This window comes from Pan troglodytes, chromosome 5 (assembly GCF_028858775.2).
Source record: "Pan troglodytes isolate AG18354 chromosome 5, NHGRI_mPanTro3-v2.0_pri, whole genome shotgun sequence".
In the NCBI taxonomy this organism is placed as follows: Eukaryota; Metazoa; Chordata; class Mammalia; order Primates; family Hominidae; genus Pan; species Pan troglodytes.
The window spans coordinates 49,093,526-49,112,531 of NC_072403.2; the positions used below are offsets into that span (position 1 = coordinate 49,093,526).

General features: G+C 47.9%; 1 protein-coding gene across 12 annotated transcripts in view; it reads left to right on the plus strand.

The window, feature by feature from the left end:
• The window catches only part of CUL9 (cullin 9), a 42,555-nt gene that overhangs the window by 17,543 nt on the left and 6,006 nt on the right, over positions 1–19,006 (plus strand). For 6 of the 12 annotated variants that reach the window (XM_016955550.3, XM_063812445.1, XM_063812446.1 and 3 more), the window contains 17 exons: positions 322–549; positions 829–919; positions 1,056–1,227; positions 3,109–3,214; positions 3,507–3,602; positions 3,815–3,990; positions 4,252–4,385; positions 4,758–4,937; positions 5,146–5,255; positions 5,331–5,821; positions 6,407–6,635; positions 6,721–6,910; positions 13,558–13,703; positions 13,847–13,976; positions 14,122–14,321; positions 15,489–15,736; positions 16,568–16,913. In XM_016955550.3, coding sequence (XP_016811039.1) covers positions 322–549; positions 829–919; positions 1,056–1,227; positions 3,109–3,214; positions 3,507–3,602; positions 3,815–3,990; positions 4,252–4,385; positions 4,758–4,937; positions 5,146–5,255; positions 5,331–5,821; positions 6,407–6,635; positions 6,721–6,910; positions 13,558–13,703; positions 13,847–13,976; positions 14,122–14,321; positions 15,489–15,736; positions 16,568–16,913 — 3,273 coding nt within the window. The remainder of the gene's footprint in view (positions 1–321; positions 550–828; positions 920–1,055; positions 1,228–3,108; positions 3,215–3,506; positions 3,603–3,814; positions 3,991–4,251; positions 4,386–4,757; positions 4,938–5,145; positions 5,256–5,330; positions 5,822–6,406; positions 6,636–6,720; positions 6,911–13,557; positions 13,704–13,846; positions 13,977–14,121; positions 14,322–15,488; positions 15,737–16,567; positions 16,914–19,006) is intronic. The other 6 variants (XM_518908.8, XM_063812447.1, XM_063812448.1 and 3 more) reach the window with 3 other exon arrangements.

Here is a 19,006-nt window from a genome sequence, read left to right on the forward strand (position 1 = left end):
CACATTCACCAATCCAGACAGCTGTCCTCCCTTCCGGGTTTGTGCATTGGAGAGCAAGGCTCAGGCACCAGGGTTAACATAGCTTGGCCTGGCAGGAAGCAGCCTGGAAAGCTGTGCCCAAGCTCTGTTCTGCCAACTCACTCTGGAGTCCCAGCACTCCTCTATTTTACTCCACCCTGAATTTGGTACTCTTGTTTCCCTGGGCGTTGGCATGTCTCCACAATCTCAGCCACGACACTTCCTTTACTGAACCCTCTCCTCAATCCTTACATGTCCTACCTCTTGTTTCCTGTAAATTAATCTATGTGGCTCTGGGCTCAGATTGTTCAGGAGCTGACCTGCTTCCTACATCGCCTGGCCTCGATGCATAAGGACTATGCTGTGGTGCTCTGCTGCCTGGGAGCAAAAGAGATCCTCTCCAAAGTCCTGGACAAGCACTCAGCTCAGCTGCTGCTGGGCTGTGAGCTTCGGGACCTGGTGACAGAGTGTGAGAAGTATGCACAGCTCTATAGCAACCTCACCTCCAGCATCCTGGCCGGCTGCATTCAGGTGAGGAGCGGCTGTGGGTATGCAGCTGAGAGAATGCAAGTCAGAAGCAGGAGAAGGGGATTCACTGTGTTCCTCTTTGGTATCCCTGTTTGGCACAGGTTGTAGCAAATCTGGGGCACTTGTTTCCTAACCTTGACTCCACATGGTTCTGTCAAAATGTGGGGAGAGAGGAGTTGAGTATACCGTTGACCCTTGACTTTTTCTCTCTACCTGTTTCTGGGCGTTTCTCTGTGTTCCTCCCTCTCCTCTTCCTCATTCTCCCTGATGTTCCGGCTGCAGATGGTGCTGGGCCAGATCGAAGACCACAGACGAACCCACCAACCCATCAATATCCCCTTCTTTGATGTGTTCCTCAGGCATCTCTGCCAGGGTTAGTGCCCTCATCTGCTTTCTCCTGGCTCCCATCCAGTGTCTGTTCTCCCCTTCCCTTCCTGCTCCTTAGACCTTTTCCTTTTTCCTCTTAACTAACCTAGCTGTGACTGCCACCCCTTCCCACTTGCCCCCAGGCTCCAGTGTGGAAGTGAAGGAGGACAAGTGCTGGGAGAAGGTGGAGGTGTCCTCTAACCCGCACCGGGCCAGCAAGCTGACGGACCACAACCCCAAGACCTACTGGGAGTCCAACGGCAGCACCGGCTCCCACTACATCACCCTGCACATGCACCGTGGTGTTCTTGTTAGGTGTGAACACACATATATGAATGTTCTGCTGTGCCCCAGGATACTTCCCCAAAGCACCCAGATACACACAACCCCAGCTATAACCCCAATGCCTGAGGGACACACTCAAACCTATTTTGTGCAGTGAACACGTAGACACATTGACCTGCCTTTGCTGAGTATAGACATCCCCTCACTCCCAGAGTCTGGTGATCTGTACTCCAACAGGTACAGATGGCACTGCCCTGTGCTTAGTGTTGAGGGAGATAAACAGCTCACTTATCCATTTCTCCTTTGGGCATTTGCTTAATGCCAGGCATTTGTGTCAGGCACTGTGCAAGGGTCTCGAAATAGAAGGACAATAAGATATGGTACCTACATTCCAGCTGGGGAGCTACACTAGAAAATCAAGTAAGAGCACAGAGTAAGAAAAAGCATTGTGGTCCACATGTGGACCTGAGACTGACAGGCATGAGAGCAGACTTCCTTCTGGAAGGAGGGGGTGACTGAGCTGGGTTTTGACATTGAAATTAGGTAGATAAAGAGGGGGCAATAGTCTAGGCATAAGGACAGCATATGTGCAAAATGGAAGTAAGAAAGTGTATTTGGAGGGACTTTAAGTCATCATATTTGGTTACCATTGAAAGCTGTGTATATCTTTATTTTTATTTTTTTATATTTTTTGAGATGGAGTCTCGCTCTGCTGCCCAGGCTGGAGTACAGTGGTGTGATCTCAGCTCACTGCAACTTCTGCCTCCCGGGTTCACCCCATTCTCCTGCCTCAGCCTCCCGAGTAGCTGGGACTACAGGCGCCTGTCACCACGCCTGGCTAATTTTTTGTATTTTTAGTAGAGACGGGGTTTCACCGTGTTAGTCAGGATGGTCTCGATCTCCTGACCTCGTGATCCACCCGCCTTGGCCTCCCAAAGTGCTGGGATTACAGGCGTGAACCACCGCGCCCGGCCGAAAGCTGTGTATGTCTAAGTGGCGGAAGATACAGGCCAGAAAAGTAGGCAAAGGCAGATCACAAAATGTTTTGTGAGCTAAGCAGTTTGAACTTTATTCCAAAAGCTGGGAGAGCCATTGGAAGATTTTAAGAAGGGAGGAGAGAAAACTAGATTTTTTATTGAGAAAGCTCACTGTGGCAACTATGGGAGTTTGGGCTGGAGGTAGAAGAAGGAGGTGGAAGGTGTATGCAGTGGTCTAGTAGAGAAAGGATCCATGTGTTCAGTTAGACAGCAGGAGTGGGAACTGACTGGGAAATCCTCAGAGGTGGTGTCCACAAGACTTGCCTTTGGGTGAGGGAAGCCATGAGAGGGTGAAGGCCTCAGTGACAGTATTCTAGTTGAGTACTGGGTGCACGGAAGTTTTATTTCCCAGGAGAGAAACAGGAAGCGGGACAGGTTTATGTGGACAGATGATCATTTCATTTGGGCATGCTGACTCTGAGGTGCCTGTGGGACATGACATGGAAATACCTGTTGGGGACACAGCATGAAAGCTCAGGAGAGTGGTCTGGGATAGAGATGTGTATTTGGAGTCCTCTGTGTATTAATTTTCAGTTGAAACTGTGGGTTTAAATTAAGTCACTTTGGGTGAATATAGAGGGAAGAGCAGAGGGTCTAGTGGGGACAGCTGCCTCAGGAGCCAGCAGAGGAACAGGAGCCTGAGAAAGAAGTGGTGGCTTGAAATAGTTTTGAACTAAAACCAGGGCTCTGGCCTTTTTATTTCCTGCTTTTGATTTTTATTTCGTAGAGGTGGGGTCTTGCAGTGTTGCCCAGGTTGATCTTAAACTAGCCTCAAGCGATCCTCCCACCTCAGCCTCCCAAAGTGTTGGGATTACAGATGTGAGCCACCACGTCCAGAGGCCCAGCTTTGACTGTTTCCTTTCTTCTTTCCCAGGCAGCTCACTTTGCTGGTGGCCAGTGAGGACTCAAGCTACATGCCAGCCAGGGTGGTGGTGTTTGGGGGTGACAGCACCAGCTGCATCAGCACTGAGCTCAACACGGTGGGGACCCTTGTGCCCACCTTCACCTTGCTCCACATCCTTCTTTTTGTCCCAGTGCCTGTGGGAAGGACCTAGTCCCTGGGGAATGGTGACATCCCTTCCCCTTGGGAAGGTGTTGCCTTGTAAGCAGTGAGAGTGGGATTAGGGATGCAGAGCCACGTCCATCCCTAGGCTCTGCAGGAGAAGTGAAGGGCACACACCATGACCGACTTGGTTACTGTCAACAATTTTTCCAACCTTGTTTCTGGAGGTGACAGTTCTCTCCTCTCCCTCTTCTCCCCTGCCCTACCAGGTGAATGTGATGCCCTCTGCCAGCCGGGTGATCCTCTTGGAGAACCTGAACCGCTTCTGGCCCATCATCCAGATCCGCATAAAGCGCTGCCAGCAGGTGGTGTTAGGGTGTCAGCCAGGGCTGAGGAGGAGGAGGTGGCACACAAGTTTCTCCTTGATCTGCTTGGGAGATGGCCCAGGACCTGTTGAGTCCCAGAGATGTGGGGATGTCCTGAGCAGTTCTAGGGAGCTTAGGGCAGGAGGCTTGGCTTTGGTAGTACTTAGTGGCTCAAGCGGCTTGGGTGACAGATAAGTCTGTGCATGTTCCAGGGCGGCATTGACACCCGGGTTCGGGGTGTGGAGGTCCTGGGCCCTAAGCCCACATTCTGGCCACTGTTCCGGGAGCAGCTGTGTCGCCGAACATGTCTCTTCTACACAATTCGGGCACAAGCCTGGAGCCGGGACATAGCAGAGGATCGCCGGCGCCTCCTCCAGCTCTGTCCCAGGTGGGTGGGGCCTGAGGAGGGAAGATGGGTAAGGGAACAGGACACTGTGAGAAGTAGGAGGGATGCTTCTGTGGGAGTCCGGAAGGGAAAGCTGCAGCCAGGACATGAGGGGGAAGGTGAACGTAGGTGAGAAGTTTGTGTTAATTGGGAAAAGTTGGGTCAGGAACCGAACAGGGGTGATTGGGAGCTGATCTGCACTTGAATGGAGGCCACTGGGAAATCGGTGCCATTAATCCTCCACCATGCACTGTTTGTTCCCAGACTGAACAGGGTTTTGCGCCACGAGCAGAATTTTGCTGACCGCTTCCTCCCTGATGATGAGGCCGCCCAGGCACTGGGCAAGACCTGCTGGGAGGCCCTGGTCAGCCCCCTGGTGCAGAACATCACCTCTCCCGGTAACCATGCTGACACCTGGCCCCACTAACCAGTTCCTTGTCCTTATTCCCAGGGATCACCTGAGTTAATGCTCTTGGTTCTTTTGGTTCCTGTCTTTATCCCTGAAGGCCTGTCACCTCAGTGTTCCTCTCTCCTTCCTGCCCCAGGCACTGCTCCCTGAGACTCTGGTATTTGAATCTTTCCCACTACCCCATCCCCGCCCTGTTAACATCTCCCCTGACTCCAGCTGAAACAAACCTTGGTGAGGGGAGGACTAGGGCCCCACTACCCCTCAAGCCTTTTTGTACAATTGATCTTTCTCCCTCCTCTGCCCTGAGCTGTCTGTTCTCCCATCTCCCATGGAGACCTGTTCCTGACCTGTCTTCTTTCAGATGCGGAAGGCGTGAGTGCCCTGGGATGGCTGCTGGATCAGTACTTAGAACAGAGAGAGACCTCTCGGAACCCCTTGAGTCGAGCAGCGTCCTTTGCTTCTCGAGTTCGTCGCCTTTGCCACTTGCTGGTGCATGTGGAACCTCCTCCTGGGCCTTCTCCTGAGCCATCCACTCGGCCCTGTAAGTCCCAGCTGTGGCCAGTGGAGCTGAGACTGCGGACAGTGGTGTATCTGGCTCCCTCCTCCCTGGGTCTTACTCTTGCTGCTTTGCTACCGGCCTTTCCAGGCCCCTGAGACCTCCTGGCCTTTCCAGGAGATCACTACCCAAGACCGGTGTACTCACCCAGAGGCTGAGATGAAACCCCTTCCTTCTCCCTCTGTCTCTACAGTCAGCAAGAACAGCAAGGGTCGGGACCAGAGCCCGGCGCCTTCACCAGTGCTTCCAAGCAGCAGCCTGAGGAACATAACCCAGTGCTGGCTGAGCGTGGTGCAGGAGCAGGTGGGCAGAAGCAAGCAGAAGTCTGCAGAGGGGAGGGGCTGCTCCTTTTATGTCATTTCTTGCCTTTCTCCTCAGGTCGGCAGATTCCTGGCTGCAGCTTGGAGGGCCCCAGACTTTGTGCCTCGTTACTGTAAACTCTATGAGCACTTGCAGAGAGCAGGCTCCGAGCTGTTTGGGCCTCGGGCAGCCTTCACGCTGGCTCTGCGCAGTGGCTTCTCTGGCGCCTTGCTGCAGCAGTCCTTCCTCACTGCTGCTCACGTGAGTCCCACCAGCTCCCCACAGGGCTATAAGCTTGTGTTCCAAGTTCATCTCTTTCTGCTCTGCCCTTTCACCTCCTTTCGCTCCCCAGTCTCCTACTCCACTCCCTCATTCATGGTTTGCTCATGCCCTTTCCCCTGCCCCCAGATGAGTGAGCAGTTTGCCAGGTACATTGACCAACAGATCCAGGGTGGCCTGATTGGTGGAGCCCCTGGAGTGGATATGCTGGGGCAGCTTCAGCGGCACCTGGAACCCATTATGGTCCTTTCTGGTCTGGAACTGGCCACAACTTTTGAGCACTTCTATCAGTGAGTGCAGGTCTGGAGGCATAGGGGATGGGAGGCCTAGATCTAGAGAGTGGAAAGATTTGAGTCTTATAGGGGAGATGAGAAAAGAGGCTGTGCAGAGGAGAGATTAAGATGTGGAGATGGCTGGCCAGGCGCGGTGGCTCACGCATGTAATCCCAGCATTCTGGCAGGCAGATCACCTGAGGTCAGGAGTTCAAGACCAGCCTGACCAACATGGTGAAACCCTTTCTCTACTAAAAATACAAAAATTAGCCAGGTGTGGTGGCGTGGTGGCAGGCACCTGTAATCCCAGCTATTCGGGAGAGTGAGGCAGGTGAATCTCTTGAACCCGGGAGGCAGAGGTTGCAGTGAGCCAAGACCACGTCATTGCACTTCAGCCTGGGTGACAAGAGCAAGACTCCGTCTCAAAAAAAAAAAAAAAAAAAGTGGAGGTGGTCATGCATTGGTGGAAAGGGAGTGGGAAAGAAGAGGTGAGGTAGGGTATGTGACTCAGGCAGAGGGACAGAGGGACCTACATTCTCGAGGGGGAGGCTGGGCCACGCTGGCACCCACACTGAGGCTTGGCCCGGGCTGTGTGTGCTGCAGGCATTATATGGCAGACCGTCTCCTGAGCTTTGGTTCGAGCTGGCTGGAGGGGGCTGTGCTAGAGCAGATTGGCCTCTGTTTTCCCAACCGCCTCCCACAGCTGATGCTGCAGAGCCTGAGCACCTCTGAGGAGCTGCAGCGCCAGTTCCACCTCTTCCAGCTCCAGCGGCTCGACAAGTTGTTCTTGGAGCAGGAAGATGAAGAGGAAAAGAGACTAGAGGAAGAGGAGGTAAGAGCAGGGAGAATAGGAGAGTGAGAGAAGACTAGACCAAGGAAGGGAGCCCAAGGGCCCTTGAAATCCTTCTGTCCCTCAGGAGGAAGAGGAGGAAGAGGAAGCTGAGAAAGAATTATTTATCGAAGATCCAAGTCCAGCCATTTCTATACTGGTCCTGTCACCACGCTGCTGGCCCGTCTCCCCACTCTGCTACCTGTACCATCCCAGAAAGTGCCTTCCCACAGAATTCTGTGATGCCCTTGACCGTTTCTCCAGTTTCTACAGCCAGAGTGAGGAACTAGGGAGAGGAAATTGGAGATCGGGGTGAGATTCGGGGTGGCAAGAGAGGAAGAGGAGAGGACCTTTGGACAGGATATAGATGTGAAGAAAAATATCCGCTCCTAGCGAGGGATGAGAAAGCATGGGTTGTAGTTTCATTAATTTCTGCTCTCATCAGTTTCTTCAACTTTCTATGAATTTGTTCTGTTTTCTTTTTCTAACTTCAAGTGAGGTGCTTATTTGATTTTTAGTCTTTTCAGTCTTTTTTCCAAATAAAAGTGTTTAAGACTATTCATTTCCCTCTCAATACTGCTTTAGTGGCATCCTATAAAGTTTTAAAAGATTTTTTTTCTTTATTTTTTTGAGATGGAGTCTCGCTCTGTCACCCAGACCAGAGTGCAGTGGTGTAATCTCTGCTCACTGCAGCCTCTACCTCCCGGGTTCAAGCGATTCTCCTGTCTCAGCCTCCCGAGTAGCTGGGACTACAGGCGTATGCCACCACACCCGGCTAATTGTGTATTTTTAGTAGTGACGGGGTTTCACCATGTTAACCAGGCTGGTCTCAAACTCCTGACCTCAGGTGATCCACCCGCCTCAGTGAGCCACTGTGCCCGGCCAAAAAGATTTTTTAGATTGGGATATAACTAGTATTCAGTAAAGTGCACACGTCTTAATTATAAGGCTTCATGAATTATTATATTCATATACACCCATGTATCTACCTCCCTCACACTCCCATCAAGATACAGAACATTTCCAGCATCGTAGAAGGCTGTCTCCTTCATGCCCCCTTTCCAGTCAATGTCTTCTTCCAGGAGAAATCATTATTTTTAACCTTTATCACCATAGATTTGTGCCTGTATTTGAACATCATATAAATGGAATCATACAGTATTCTGCTGTGTCTGATGTCTTTCACGAAACATACTGTCTGTGAGGGTTATTCAGGTTGTCAGGGGTATCATTAGTTTATTCATTTATTTTGCTGAGTCATATTCCATTGTATGGATGTATTTACCCTTTCTGCTGTTTATGGGCATTTGGGATGTTCTGTAAGTTTTTATTACGTATTATTTTTATTATTGTTTAGTTCTAAGAATTGTTAAATTTCTATTATTATTTCTTTATTTTGTTTTTCAGAAGAATATATATTTTAATTTCCAAACAAGTTTTTCTTTGTTTAATTTTTTTTTGTTTTATATTTCTAACCTCATTCCCCTGTGGCCAAAGAGCATGGTTTCTATGATTCTGAATCTTTGCAGTTTATTGAGACTTCGTTATGGCCTGGTAGATGGTCATATTTTACCTGTTTCATGTATGATTAGGAAGAATGTGTATTCTTAACTGGATTCTACATATTTCACCAAATTGACCTTGTTAATTGTTTTGTTCACATCTTCTGTAAAGTTACTAGTTTTTGTCTACTTGATCTACTACTGAGAGAGGTGTGCTAAAATCTACCACTATGATGGTGAATTTTTTAAAACCGCTAATCATACTGGTTTAACTGTATATATATTTTTTGGCTATTTTGTTAGAAGGTTAAAATAGTTTAACAGTGCTATCCAGTAGAACTTTCTGCAATGATTGAAAAATTCTTTTCTGCACCGTTCAGTATGATAGTCATTGGTGGCAATTAAGTACTTGGAATGTGGCTAATATAACTGAGGAACTAAATAATTTAATTGTAATCAGTTTATTATTTTATTTTATTTTAATTTTTTTGAGACAGAGTCTCACTCTGTCACCCAGGCTGGAGTACAGTGGCTTGATCTTGGCTCACTGCAACCTCCGCCTCCTGGGTTCAAGCAATTCTCCTGCCTCACTCAGCCTCCCGATTAGCTGAGATTACAGGTGTGCACCACTATGCCTGGCTAATTTTCGTATTTTTAGTAAAGACGAGGTTTCACCATGTTGGCCAGGCTAGTCTCAAACTCCTGGCCTCAGGTGGTCCAGCTGCCTTGGCCTCTCAAATTGCTGGGATTATAGGCGTGAGCCACTGTGCTCGGCTGTAATCAGTTTAAATTTAAATAGTTACATGTGGCTAATGGCTACTATGATGGACCATGCAGGTTTAGAAATTCCAGAGTCAATGAAACGTTATTATGAAGTGACATTCTTTCTTTCTAATAAAGCTTTTTCTCTAGAAGTCTGTTTTTCTCTGGTATTAATAGTATACCAGCTTTCTTTGGTTACTGGCTTTCCAGTTTATCTTTTTCTATCTTTAGCTTTTTGTTTTTGCATGGAGAGAAGTTCTTAATCTTTTGCATACCTTTTTTAAAATTATGGTAAAATATATCTAGCGTAACATTTGCCATTTTAACCATTCAAAGTATACAATTTGTCCTTTTACTTGTATTTTTTGAGAGGGGGTGTCACTCTGTCATCCAGGCTGGAGTGCAGTGTCACGATCTCAGGTGGCTAGCTGCAACCTCCGCCTCCCAGGCTCAAGTGATCCTCCCATCTCAGTCTCCCAAGTAGCTGGGACTATAGGTGTGTACCACCACTCCCAGCTAATTTTTGTAGAAACGGAGTTTTGCTATGTTGGCCAGGCTGTTCTCGAACTCCTGCCTCAGCCTCCCAAAGTGCTGGGATTACAGACATGAGCCACTGTGCCCAGCCTCCATATTCTAATTTTTTCTTTCTTTCTTTTTTTTTTTTTTTTTTGGAAACGGAGTCTCACTGTGTCGCCCAGGCTGGAGTGTAGTGGCGTGATCTCAGCTCACTGCAAGCTCTGCCTCCCGGGTTCACACCATTCTCCCGCCTCAGTCTCCCAAGTAGCTGGGACTACAGGTACCTGCCACCACGCCTGGCTAATTTTGTTTTTGTATTTTTAGTAGAGACAGGGTTTCACCATGTTAGCCAGGATGGTCTCGATCTCCTGACCTCGTGATTTGCCTGCCTCGGCCTCCCGAAGTGCTGGGATTACAGGCGTGAGCCACCGTGCCCGGCCATTCTAATTTTTTCAACTGACCCATAATGTTTTCTATGACTTCATTTTTTTGTCCAGGACAGGATCAGTCGAGGATCACCTGTTAACATTTAGTTGGCATGTCTCTTTAGTCTCCTTTAATCTGGAACAGTTCCCCATCCTTTCTTTCTTTGTCTTTTATGACATTGAGATTTCTGGAGAATACGGTCCTTTTCTTTTCTTTCTTTCTTTTTTTTGAGACAGAGCCTTGCACTGTCACCCAGACTGGAGTGCAGTGGCTCAATCCCAGCTCACTGCAACCTCTGCCTCCTGGGTTCAAGTGATTCTCCTGCCTCAGCCTCCAGAGCAACTGGGACCATAGGCGTGTGCCACCACACCTGGCTAATTTTTTTGTATTTTTAGTAGAGACAAGGTTTCACCATATTGGCCAGGCTGTTCTCGAACTCCTGACCTTGTGATCTGTCTGCCTCAGCCTCCCAAAGTGCTGGGATTACAGGCATGAGCCACCGCATCCGGACCCTTTTGTACTTTTTATTTTATTTTATTTTTATTTTTTATTTATTTTTTTGAGATGGAGGCTTGCTCTGTTGCCCAGGCTGGTGTGCAATGGTGCGATCTCAGCTCACTGCAACCTCCGCCTCCCAGGCTCAAGCAATTCTCCTGCCTCAGCCTCCCGAGTAGCTGGGATTACAGGTGCCCACCACCATGCCTGGCTAATTTTTGTATTTTTAGTAGAGATGGGGTTTCACCATGTTGGCCAGTCTGGTCTCGAACTCCTGACCTTGTGAACTGCCCACCTTGGCCTGCCAAAGTCTGGGACTACAGGCGTGAGCCACCATGCCTGGCCGACATTTTTAAAATGGTTCCTTGTTTTAAGTTTGTATGATATTTCCTTGTGATTAGATTCAGGTTATGCATTCCCAGGCAAAATACTAAGTATGTGGCAGGCATGTACTTCCCAAGGCTTTACACCCTGGAGCACACAGTTTTCATCTGCCCCTTCTTTATCTGTTAATTTTGTCAACCTAGCCAAGAGATTGTTTGCTTTCTCCACTCATATAGTTAATATTTTTTCTCCTTGCTACAATTAATAAGCAGTCTGTCGGGGGAGATACTTTAAAATCATGCCAGTATTCTAATTTTGTTAGAATTTCCCCTGGGATTGTTTTGCTTTTAACTTTGCCATACCCTTAATGTTTTAGGCACATGTCTTATAAAAACCTAGAATTTATTTTTTGTTCAACCTGACAATCTCTTTTTAAGATGTCAATTTTAGCCTATTTATTATGAATAACAAATTCATAATAAATTCATAAATAATAAACTCAATGAATTAATTTATTCATTAATTGACTGTTTCTAACTTATTATTTTGTGTTTTTGTTTACCCTTCTTATATTTAAAGAAGAATAAATTTAACACCTATATACATATGATTCTACCCTGGGTTTTTGTGCTATCTTTTTCTTTCTTCTTTTGGATTGATTGATTGTTTTTAAAACATTTCTTTTTTGTCTATATCAGTTTTAGAACTTAGGCATTCTATTTCTATAATTGAATACCCTTGTATTTTTAACCTGCATCATTGATGAGCTAATATCACTTCCTACCTTTCTGAACAATAAAAGGACCTTAGAAAATCTTAACTCCAGCTCTAACTCCCATATTAGTTATAACTGTTGTTCCATATTTTAGAATTATCTTTTTTTAACTTCCAACATTGTCATTATTATTATTTATTCAGGGATATTTACATTTGCCACCATGCCAATTGCTTTAGTCACCGTTTCCTTTGCCTCTTGGTCCTTCTTCTTTTTAAAATACATCTGTTAGAAGTATCTTCAGGCCAGCCACGGTGGCTCATGCCTGTAATCCCAGCACTTTGGGAGGCTGAGGCGGACAGAGCACCTGAGGTCAGGAGTTTCAGACTAGCCTGGCCAAGATGGCGAAACCCCGTCTCTACTCAAAATACAAAAATTAGCCAGGCCTGGTGGTGCACGCCTGTAATCCCAGCCACTTGGGAGGCTGAGGCAGGAGAATTGCTTGAACCTGGGAGGTGGAGGTTGCAGTGAGCCGGGATCGTGCCACTGCACTCCAGCCTGGGGGACAGAGTGAGACTCCATCTCAAAAACAAACAAAAAAAGTGTCTTCATTGAGGAGTTTGGTGGAAAACCCTACCAGTTTTTTTATTTGTCTGAGAAGGGTTATTTTCACCCTCATTTAAAAAGTATTTTTATTGTAAATTTCAAGCATATACAAATGTAGACAGACTAAACTCCAACATATATCAGCTCATGGCCAATCTTGCTTCAATCTGTACCCCCATCTATTCCCCACCCCCAAAATTTAAAACATAAGTACTCTTTGTTTAAAAAAAAAAAAAAAGGATACTACAGTTATCAAGTATTTAGAAATTTGCAGTTCCTTGTATGAAGTATACAGTCATTGCTCATATTTCCCTGATTGCCTTGGGGTTTTTTGGTTAGTTATTTTGTTTAGTGAGGATCCAAACAAGGTCCACACATTGCATTTGGTTGCATTATCTTACATCTCCCTTACTCTATAGGTTTCCGCCTCCCATTTTATCCTCCTTGCAATTATTTCTGGAGGAAAGTGGGTTATTCATTCACAGGCTGGATTTTCCTGATTGCATTCACGTGGTGTCCTCAAGCATATTCCTCTGTCTCCTTTATTTCCTGAAAACTGATTTGTAGGTGTAGAGGCTTATTCAGATTTGGGTTTGATTTCTCAGGCAAGAACACTTCATTGGTGGTATGTGTCCTTCCACCAGGAGGCAGGTTCAGCCTGTCTCCCTTTGTGATGTTGAGATGGATCAATGGATTTCAGTGTGTCAGTCTTGTCTATACATTACATGTAATTTTCCATCGGCTTTTCACCAGGCAGGCATTTCTACCATTGCTTAGGTCTATCATTTCATTAGGGGTTTTGAAATAGTTATATCTAGTTCTGTCATTCCTTCTTCGTGTATTAGCTGGAATGCTTTCAAGAGAAACCCTTTCACTAACTGTTTATCTACCCTGAAGTCCGGTTTATACAGGAAAGGCTTGATTGTTTCCACTTCCAATTATTTTTAACTCATTTTAAAAATAATACGGTGGTTCTCTAGTAACTTTTAAATAAAACCAATGAGGTCTTTTAAAAATATATCATTATAAACTCACAGATTTTAAAATATTTTGTGTGGTTCCATCACACATTGCAGGTGGATTTTTTTTTTTTTTTTTTTTTTGGATTCTCAAATTGTCCCATCTTTGGTAAGACAGCATCTCTCAGGCAGGCTCCTAGTCCCTTTAATACTCTCCCTTTGACAGCTTCCTTGCTTTCCAGTATGAACAGATGTCTCAGGCTCACCTTGCCTGAGCTGTGAAACAGGAGGAGGAAGAGATCCAGCCCAGTGGGTCTTTAAAACTGTGAGCTCCTTGAGGGCAAAATGCAAGTGTTTTCTCTCTGGTGTTTTTGCATGGAACCTGCCTGGCTCAGGGCTAGGCGCTGGGTCTAGGGATGGGCTCCTAGATACCCGTGGCTCATCAGGGAGGCAGGCGCAGAGAAGGCTGAGATCTGGAAGCTTGACAAGGTATCTCTCTGTCTGAAAATGCTGGGGCCCTCCTCCCCATAGGGACTAGTAGGAGCAAAGCTTGACACCTCAACCCCTAAACCCCTTGTTTCGCCCATTCTGTGTCTCCACCCTTCTTGACACTTGCCTAGGTCAGAACCATCCAGTCCTGGACATGGGACCACATCGGCGACTGCAGTGGACGTGGCTGGGCCGGGCTGAGCTGCAGTTTGGGAACCAGACACTGCATGTGTCCACCGTGCAGATGTGGCTGCTGCTGAAATTCAATCAGACAGAGGTGCTTCAGCCCTTAGCCTCTCTCTGCCTTCTCTGCTACCTTATCTGTCGCTGTTCTCCTCCTAAACCCTGTTCCTCCTTCATCCTTACTCCCCTCTTCCTTTTCTTTCCTTTGACTCCTGACTGGGCGTTTCTCCTCATCAGGAGGTGTCAGTAGAGACCTTGCTGAAGGATTCTGACCTCTCCCCAGAGCTGCTGCTCCAGGCACTCGTGCCCCTCACCTCAGGGAATGGCCCTTTGACCCTGCATGAGGGCCAGGACTTTCCACACGGGGGTAGGTCATTGGGGGCCGGGCTGAGCCTCTGCTGCTGGTCGGGGGGTCGCCCTCAAGATGGGGGGACTGTGAGAATGGGGTCATCTTAGTCCCCATTCATCTGTCCCTCTGCCTCCTCTGGTACCTGACCGGGAGCGGGTTCCAGGTGTGCTGCGGCTTCATGAGCCTGGGCCCCAGCGCAGTGGGGAGGCCCTGTGGCTGATACCTCCCCAGGCATACCTGAACGTAGAGAAGGATGAGGGCCGAACCCTGGAACAGAAGAGGAATCTCTTGAGCTGTCTTCTTGTTCGTATTCTCAAAGCCCATGGGGAAAAGGGCCTTCACATTGATCAGCTGGTTTGTCTGGTAGGCAGAGAGGGGACCATGAAGTTGGCGGAGGGAGGGAGTCATGCTTGGGATTGGGGATGAACACAGTGAACTCTTTCAATATAAGACTTCTGTAGGGTGACATTTCCATCTGGGTTTTCTGTTCCTGACAGAGCAGATAGACAGCAGATAAAGATAAGGCATGAGTGTTTACCATGCATCAGGCCCTATGCTAAGAGTTTGCATGATTAAGTCATTTAATCCAGCCAGCTACAGTGGCTCATATCTGTGATCCCAGCACTTTGGGAGGCCAAGGCAGGCGGATCACTTGAGGCCAGGAGTTTGATACCAGCGTGGCCAACATGGCGAAACCCTGTGTCTACCAAAAATATAAAAATTAGCTGGGCATGGTGGCACATGCCTGTAATCCCAGCTACTTGGGAGGCCGAGGCATGAGAATTGCTTGACCCAGGAGGCGGAGGTTACAGTGAGCCAAGACTGCCGCTGTACCCCAGCCTGGGCAACAGAGCAAGACTCTGTCTCAAAAAGAAAAAAAGTCATCATTTAACCTTCACAACAATCCTAGAAATGTTATTTTATTTCATTTGACAGATAAGAACAGTGAAGTATGAGAAACTTAGTAGTGGCCGGGCGCTGTGGCTCATGCCTGTAATCCTAGCACTTTGGGAGGCTGAGGTGGGTGGATCACTTGAGGTCAGGAATTCGTGACCAGCCTGGCCAACATGGTGAAACCCCATCTCTACTAAAAATACAAAAATTAGCCAGGCGTGGTGGTGCACACTTGTAGTCCCAGTTACTTGGGAGGCTGAGGCGGTAGAATCACTTGAACCCAGGAGGCAGAGATTGCAGTGAGAGATGGTGCCACTGCACTCCAGCCTGGGCAGTAGAGTGAGACTGTTGGGAAAAAGAAAAAGAGAGAAACTTAGTAACTAATCCACAATCACACAGCTAGTAAGTGGCAGAGCTGCCAGACACCATGGCTCATGCAGGAGGATTACTTGAGTCCAGGAGTTTGAGGGTGCAATGAGCTATGATCAGGCCACTGCACTCTGGCCTGGGTGACAGAGCAAGACTGTCTCTTAAAAAAAAAAAGGGGGGGGGAAATAAGTGGCAGAGCTGGGCATTGAGCCCAGCAGCCTGCTCCCTACATAAAAGTGGACTTCTTGTTTCTTTCCTCCTATCCAGGTGCTGGAGGCCTGGCAGAAGGGTCCAAATCCTCCTGGAACCCTGGGCCACACTGTTGCTGGGGGTGTGGCCTGTACCAGTACAGATGTCCTCTCTTGCATCCTGCACCTCTTAGGCCAGGGCTACGTGAAACGGCGTGATGACCGGCCCCAGATCCTGATGTATGCCGCTCCAGAGCCCATGGGGCCCTGCCGGGGTCAGGCAGATGTCCCTTTCTGTGGCAGCCAGAGCGAAACCTCCAAGCCCAGGTAGCCACCGCACCTGACCCCTTGCAGTGAGGCGGGAGAGGTGGTCATGCCAAAGCCAAGATCCCTTGTGGAGAAACACTTCCCTTCTTTCTTTGTCTGATCCCCTTTTCCCTATCCCTGTTATTTCCCTGACTTTGGTAGTTTTTATTGACCCTCCTAGCACCACCACCCCTTTCCAATCAGAGGCCTGCAAATATGTATTGAGCGCTAACTATGTACTCTACTCAGTTAAATATACAAACTTTCAGGAAGTTTGTTCTACAGAGGAATTTGCCATAGGATTTCTCTAATCAACCAGCACCCCTAAAGCTTTTTAATGTTCATTGGAAGCTGTTATGGCCCTGCTTTTCATGCCTGCTGTTTGCATCATGTGTAAAGTGAATTATCGCGAGTAATCTTTCTCAAACCTCAACATGGCGCCAGTGTTAAAATGCAGATTTAACAGCAGAGCTCTCTGTGCTGCCTGTGCTGCTGGTCCACAGACCACACTTGAGCAGTAAGGATGGAGACTCCTGTTCTCACTACAGGTGCTGCCACCATTTGGGGTGAGACCTACAGTGGGACTGTCCCATCAGCTATTGGTCTCTTAGCACCCTGACCCCTAGATACCTATTTTGTCCCCAGTCATTGCAACAGCCAGCCCCACCCTGACATTTACAGGTGCTTCTGTGGAGGATCTGCTCTGACGGTTGGTTTGGGTGGTTATCCTGAGGCTGCTTAGGCAAGCGAGCAAGTATGCTCAAATAGGGAGCTGGGGGCCAGGTGGGGTTCAGTTAGTAGGCTGGATAGCAGGGCAGGAATACTGACTTCTGTCTCTTCCCTCCCCACAAGCCCAGAAGCTGTGGCTACCCTGGCATCTCTACAGCTGCCTGCAGGCCGCACCATGAGCCCCCAGGAAGTAGAAGGGTTGATGAAGCAGACGGTGCGTCAGGTGCAGGAGACGCTGAACTTAGAGCCAGATGTCGCTCAGCACCTTTTGGCTCATTCCCACTGGGGCGCTGAACAGCTGCTGCAGAGCTACAGTGAGGACCCTGAGCCACTGCTGCTGGCAGCTGGGCTGTGCGTACCCCAGGCTCAGGCTGTACCCGTACGGCCTGACCACTGCCCCGTCTGTGTGAGCCCCCTGGGGTGTGACGACGACCTGCCCTCTCTCTGCTGCATGCACTATTGCTGTAAGGTGAGGCCCCACCAGCATTGCTCCTGCCCCTGGCTTTCTGCCCTACCCTAACAAAATCCCTTGGGAATTCTTGGGTTCTAGCCCAGCACTGCCATTTTCATCACCTGGGCAATAGTGGATTTAGTCTCTTAGTCCTTCTTAAACTAGTTTTGTCATCTGTAAGTGGTACCACCTGCCTTGACACTCTAAAGGGTGGTGGTTGGGATCCAGCGATATATACCAATGGTGCTCCAGCTGACCTTCATATTATAATCACTGGAAGCTTTTATAAGTGTTAATGCCCAGACGATACCTCAGACTAATTAAACCAGAATCTCTGGAGGTGAGAAATCTAGAGGAAGTTTTAAAGCCTCCTCACGGGATTCCCATTATCAGCCAAGTTAGAACTAAGAGATACACGTGTAAAATAGATGTCAAGACACTTTGTGAAGTGTTTGCAAAAGTGTTAGTAGATTGGTGATGACTCTAGTTTGTGGTTGCCCTTATTACCATTTAAGTCCCCACATCTCAGTGCACTATCACTGCTTTTATCATATACTCTCATTTAATACAAAAATTTTTAAAAATAGGCCTGGTGAGGTAGTGTGCATGCCTGTAATCCCAGCACTTTGGGAGGCTGATGTAGGCAGATTGCTTGAGCCCAGGAGTTCGAGACCAGCCTGGGCAACATGGCAAGACCCCATTTCTACAAAAAAATACAAAAATAAGCTGGGCATGGTGGTGCACACCTATAATCCCAGCTACTTGGGAGGCTGAAGTGGGAGGATCACCTGAGCCTGGGAGGCGGAGGCTGCAGTGAGCCAGTATCTCGCCACTGCACTTCAGCCTGAAGGACAGAGTGAGACCCTGCCTCAGGGTCTTCTTGCTCTATAGGCTTGCTTCTATATAGTGGACACAGAAGCTTGCAGATGGGGAGTGAGTCATCTTCAAAAATAAAAAATGTGGGGCTGAGGTACAGAGAACCTGGAGCACTGAGTCCGATATTCCTGCCTCACAGCTCTTTAGAACTGGTGCCAAGCCCAAACACTTCAGCTTAGCAGGAGGGGCACTCCTGGTTGCCATGAATTCCAGCTACTTCTGCCAACAGCGTTTCCCCAGTAGTGGGTGATAGACGTTGTCTGCATGTGCTTGTGTGCACGTGCATGCGTGCGTATTCTCTTTTTCTCTTTCCCTTTGGCTGTGCTTCTGGCTTCTCCTCTCACATAGTTGCTTATGCTCCCTTTTCCCCAGGTTCTTAATTATTTCCTTTACACTTTCATTTTTTCATTCAACAAATATTTCTCATGGACTTACGTGCATAGCACTGGGTGCTAAATGAGGTATTGAAAAAAATCCCAGCAAGAAATGACCAGAGAGCTAATAATATTGATGGGAGCTCACTCTGAGCCAGGCATTGTGCTGTTTACATGCATTATTTTACTTAATTCTCATACTAGTTCTATGAGGTAGGTATTTTTGTTATTCCCGTTTTACATGACAGAGGGAGACACTCGGAGGTGAAGTAATTTGCCAAAGGTCAGGATTTGAATTTTGGCAGTCTCAGGCAATCCTCCCGCCTTGACCTCCCAAAGTGCTGGAATTATAGGCATAAGCCACCACACCCAGCCTGACAGTGGATTTTATTTTATGAGAAGCCATGGTGGGTTTAAGCAGAATATTGATATTATCTGGTTTACATTTTTTATTTTTATTATATTATTTATTTATTTTTATTTTATTATTATTATTTTTTGAGATGGAGTCTCACTCTGTCACCCAGGCTGGAGTGCAGTGGCGCGATCTCGGCTCATTGCAACCTCCATCTCCCGGGTTCAAACGATTCTTCTGCCTCAGCCTCCCGAGTAGCTGGGACTATAGGCGCCCGCCACTGCGCCCGGCTAATTTTTTGCATTTTTAGTAGAGACGGGGTTTCACTGTGTTAGCCAGGATGGTCTCGATCTCCTGACCTCGTGATCCACCCACCTCAGCCTCCCAAAGTGCTGGAATTACAGGCGTGAGCCACTGCGCCCGGCCCTACATTTTTTAAAAGATCGCTTCTGCCGTTGTGTGGAGAAAAGGCTTGGAGGGAGCAAGAGTGGAAGCAGGAAGGCCCA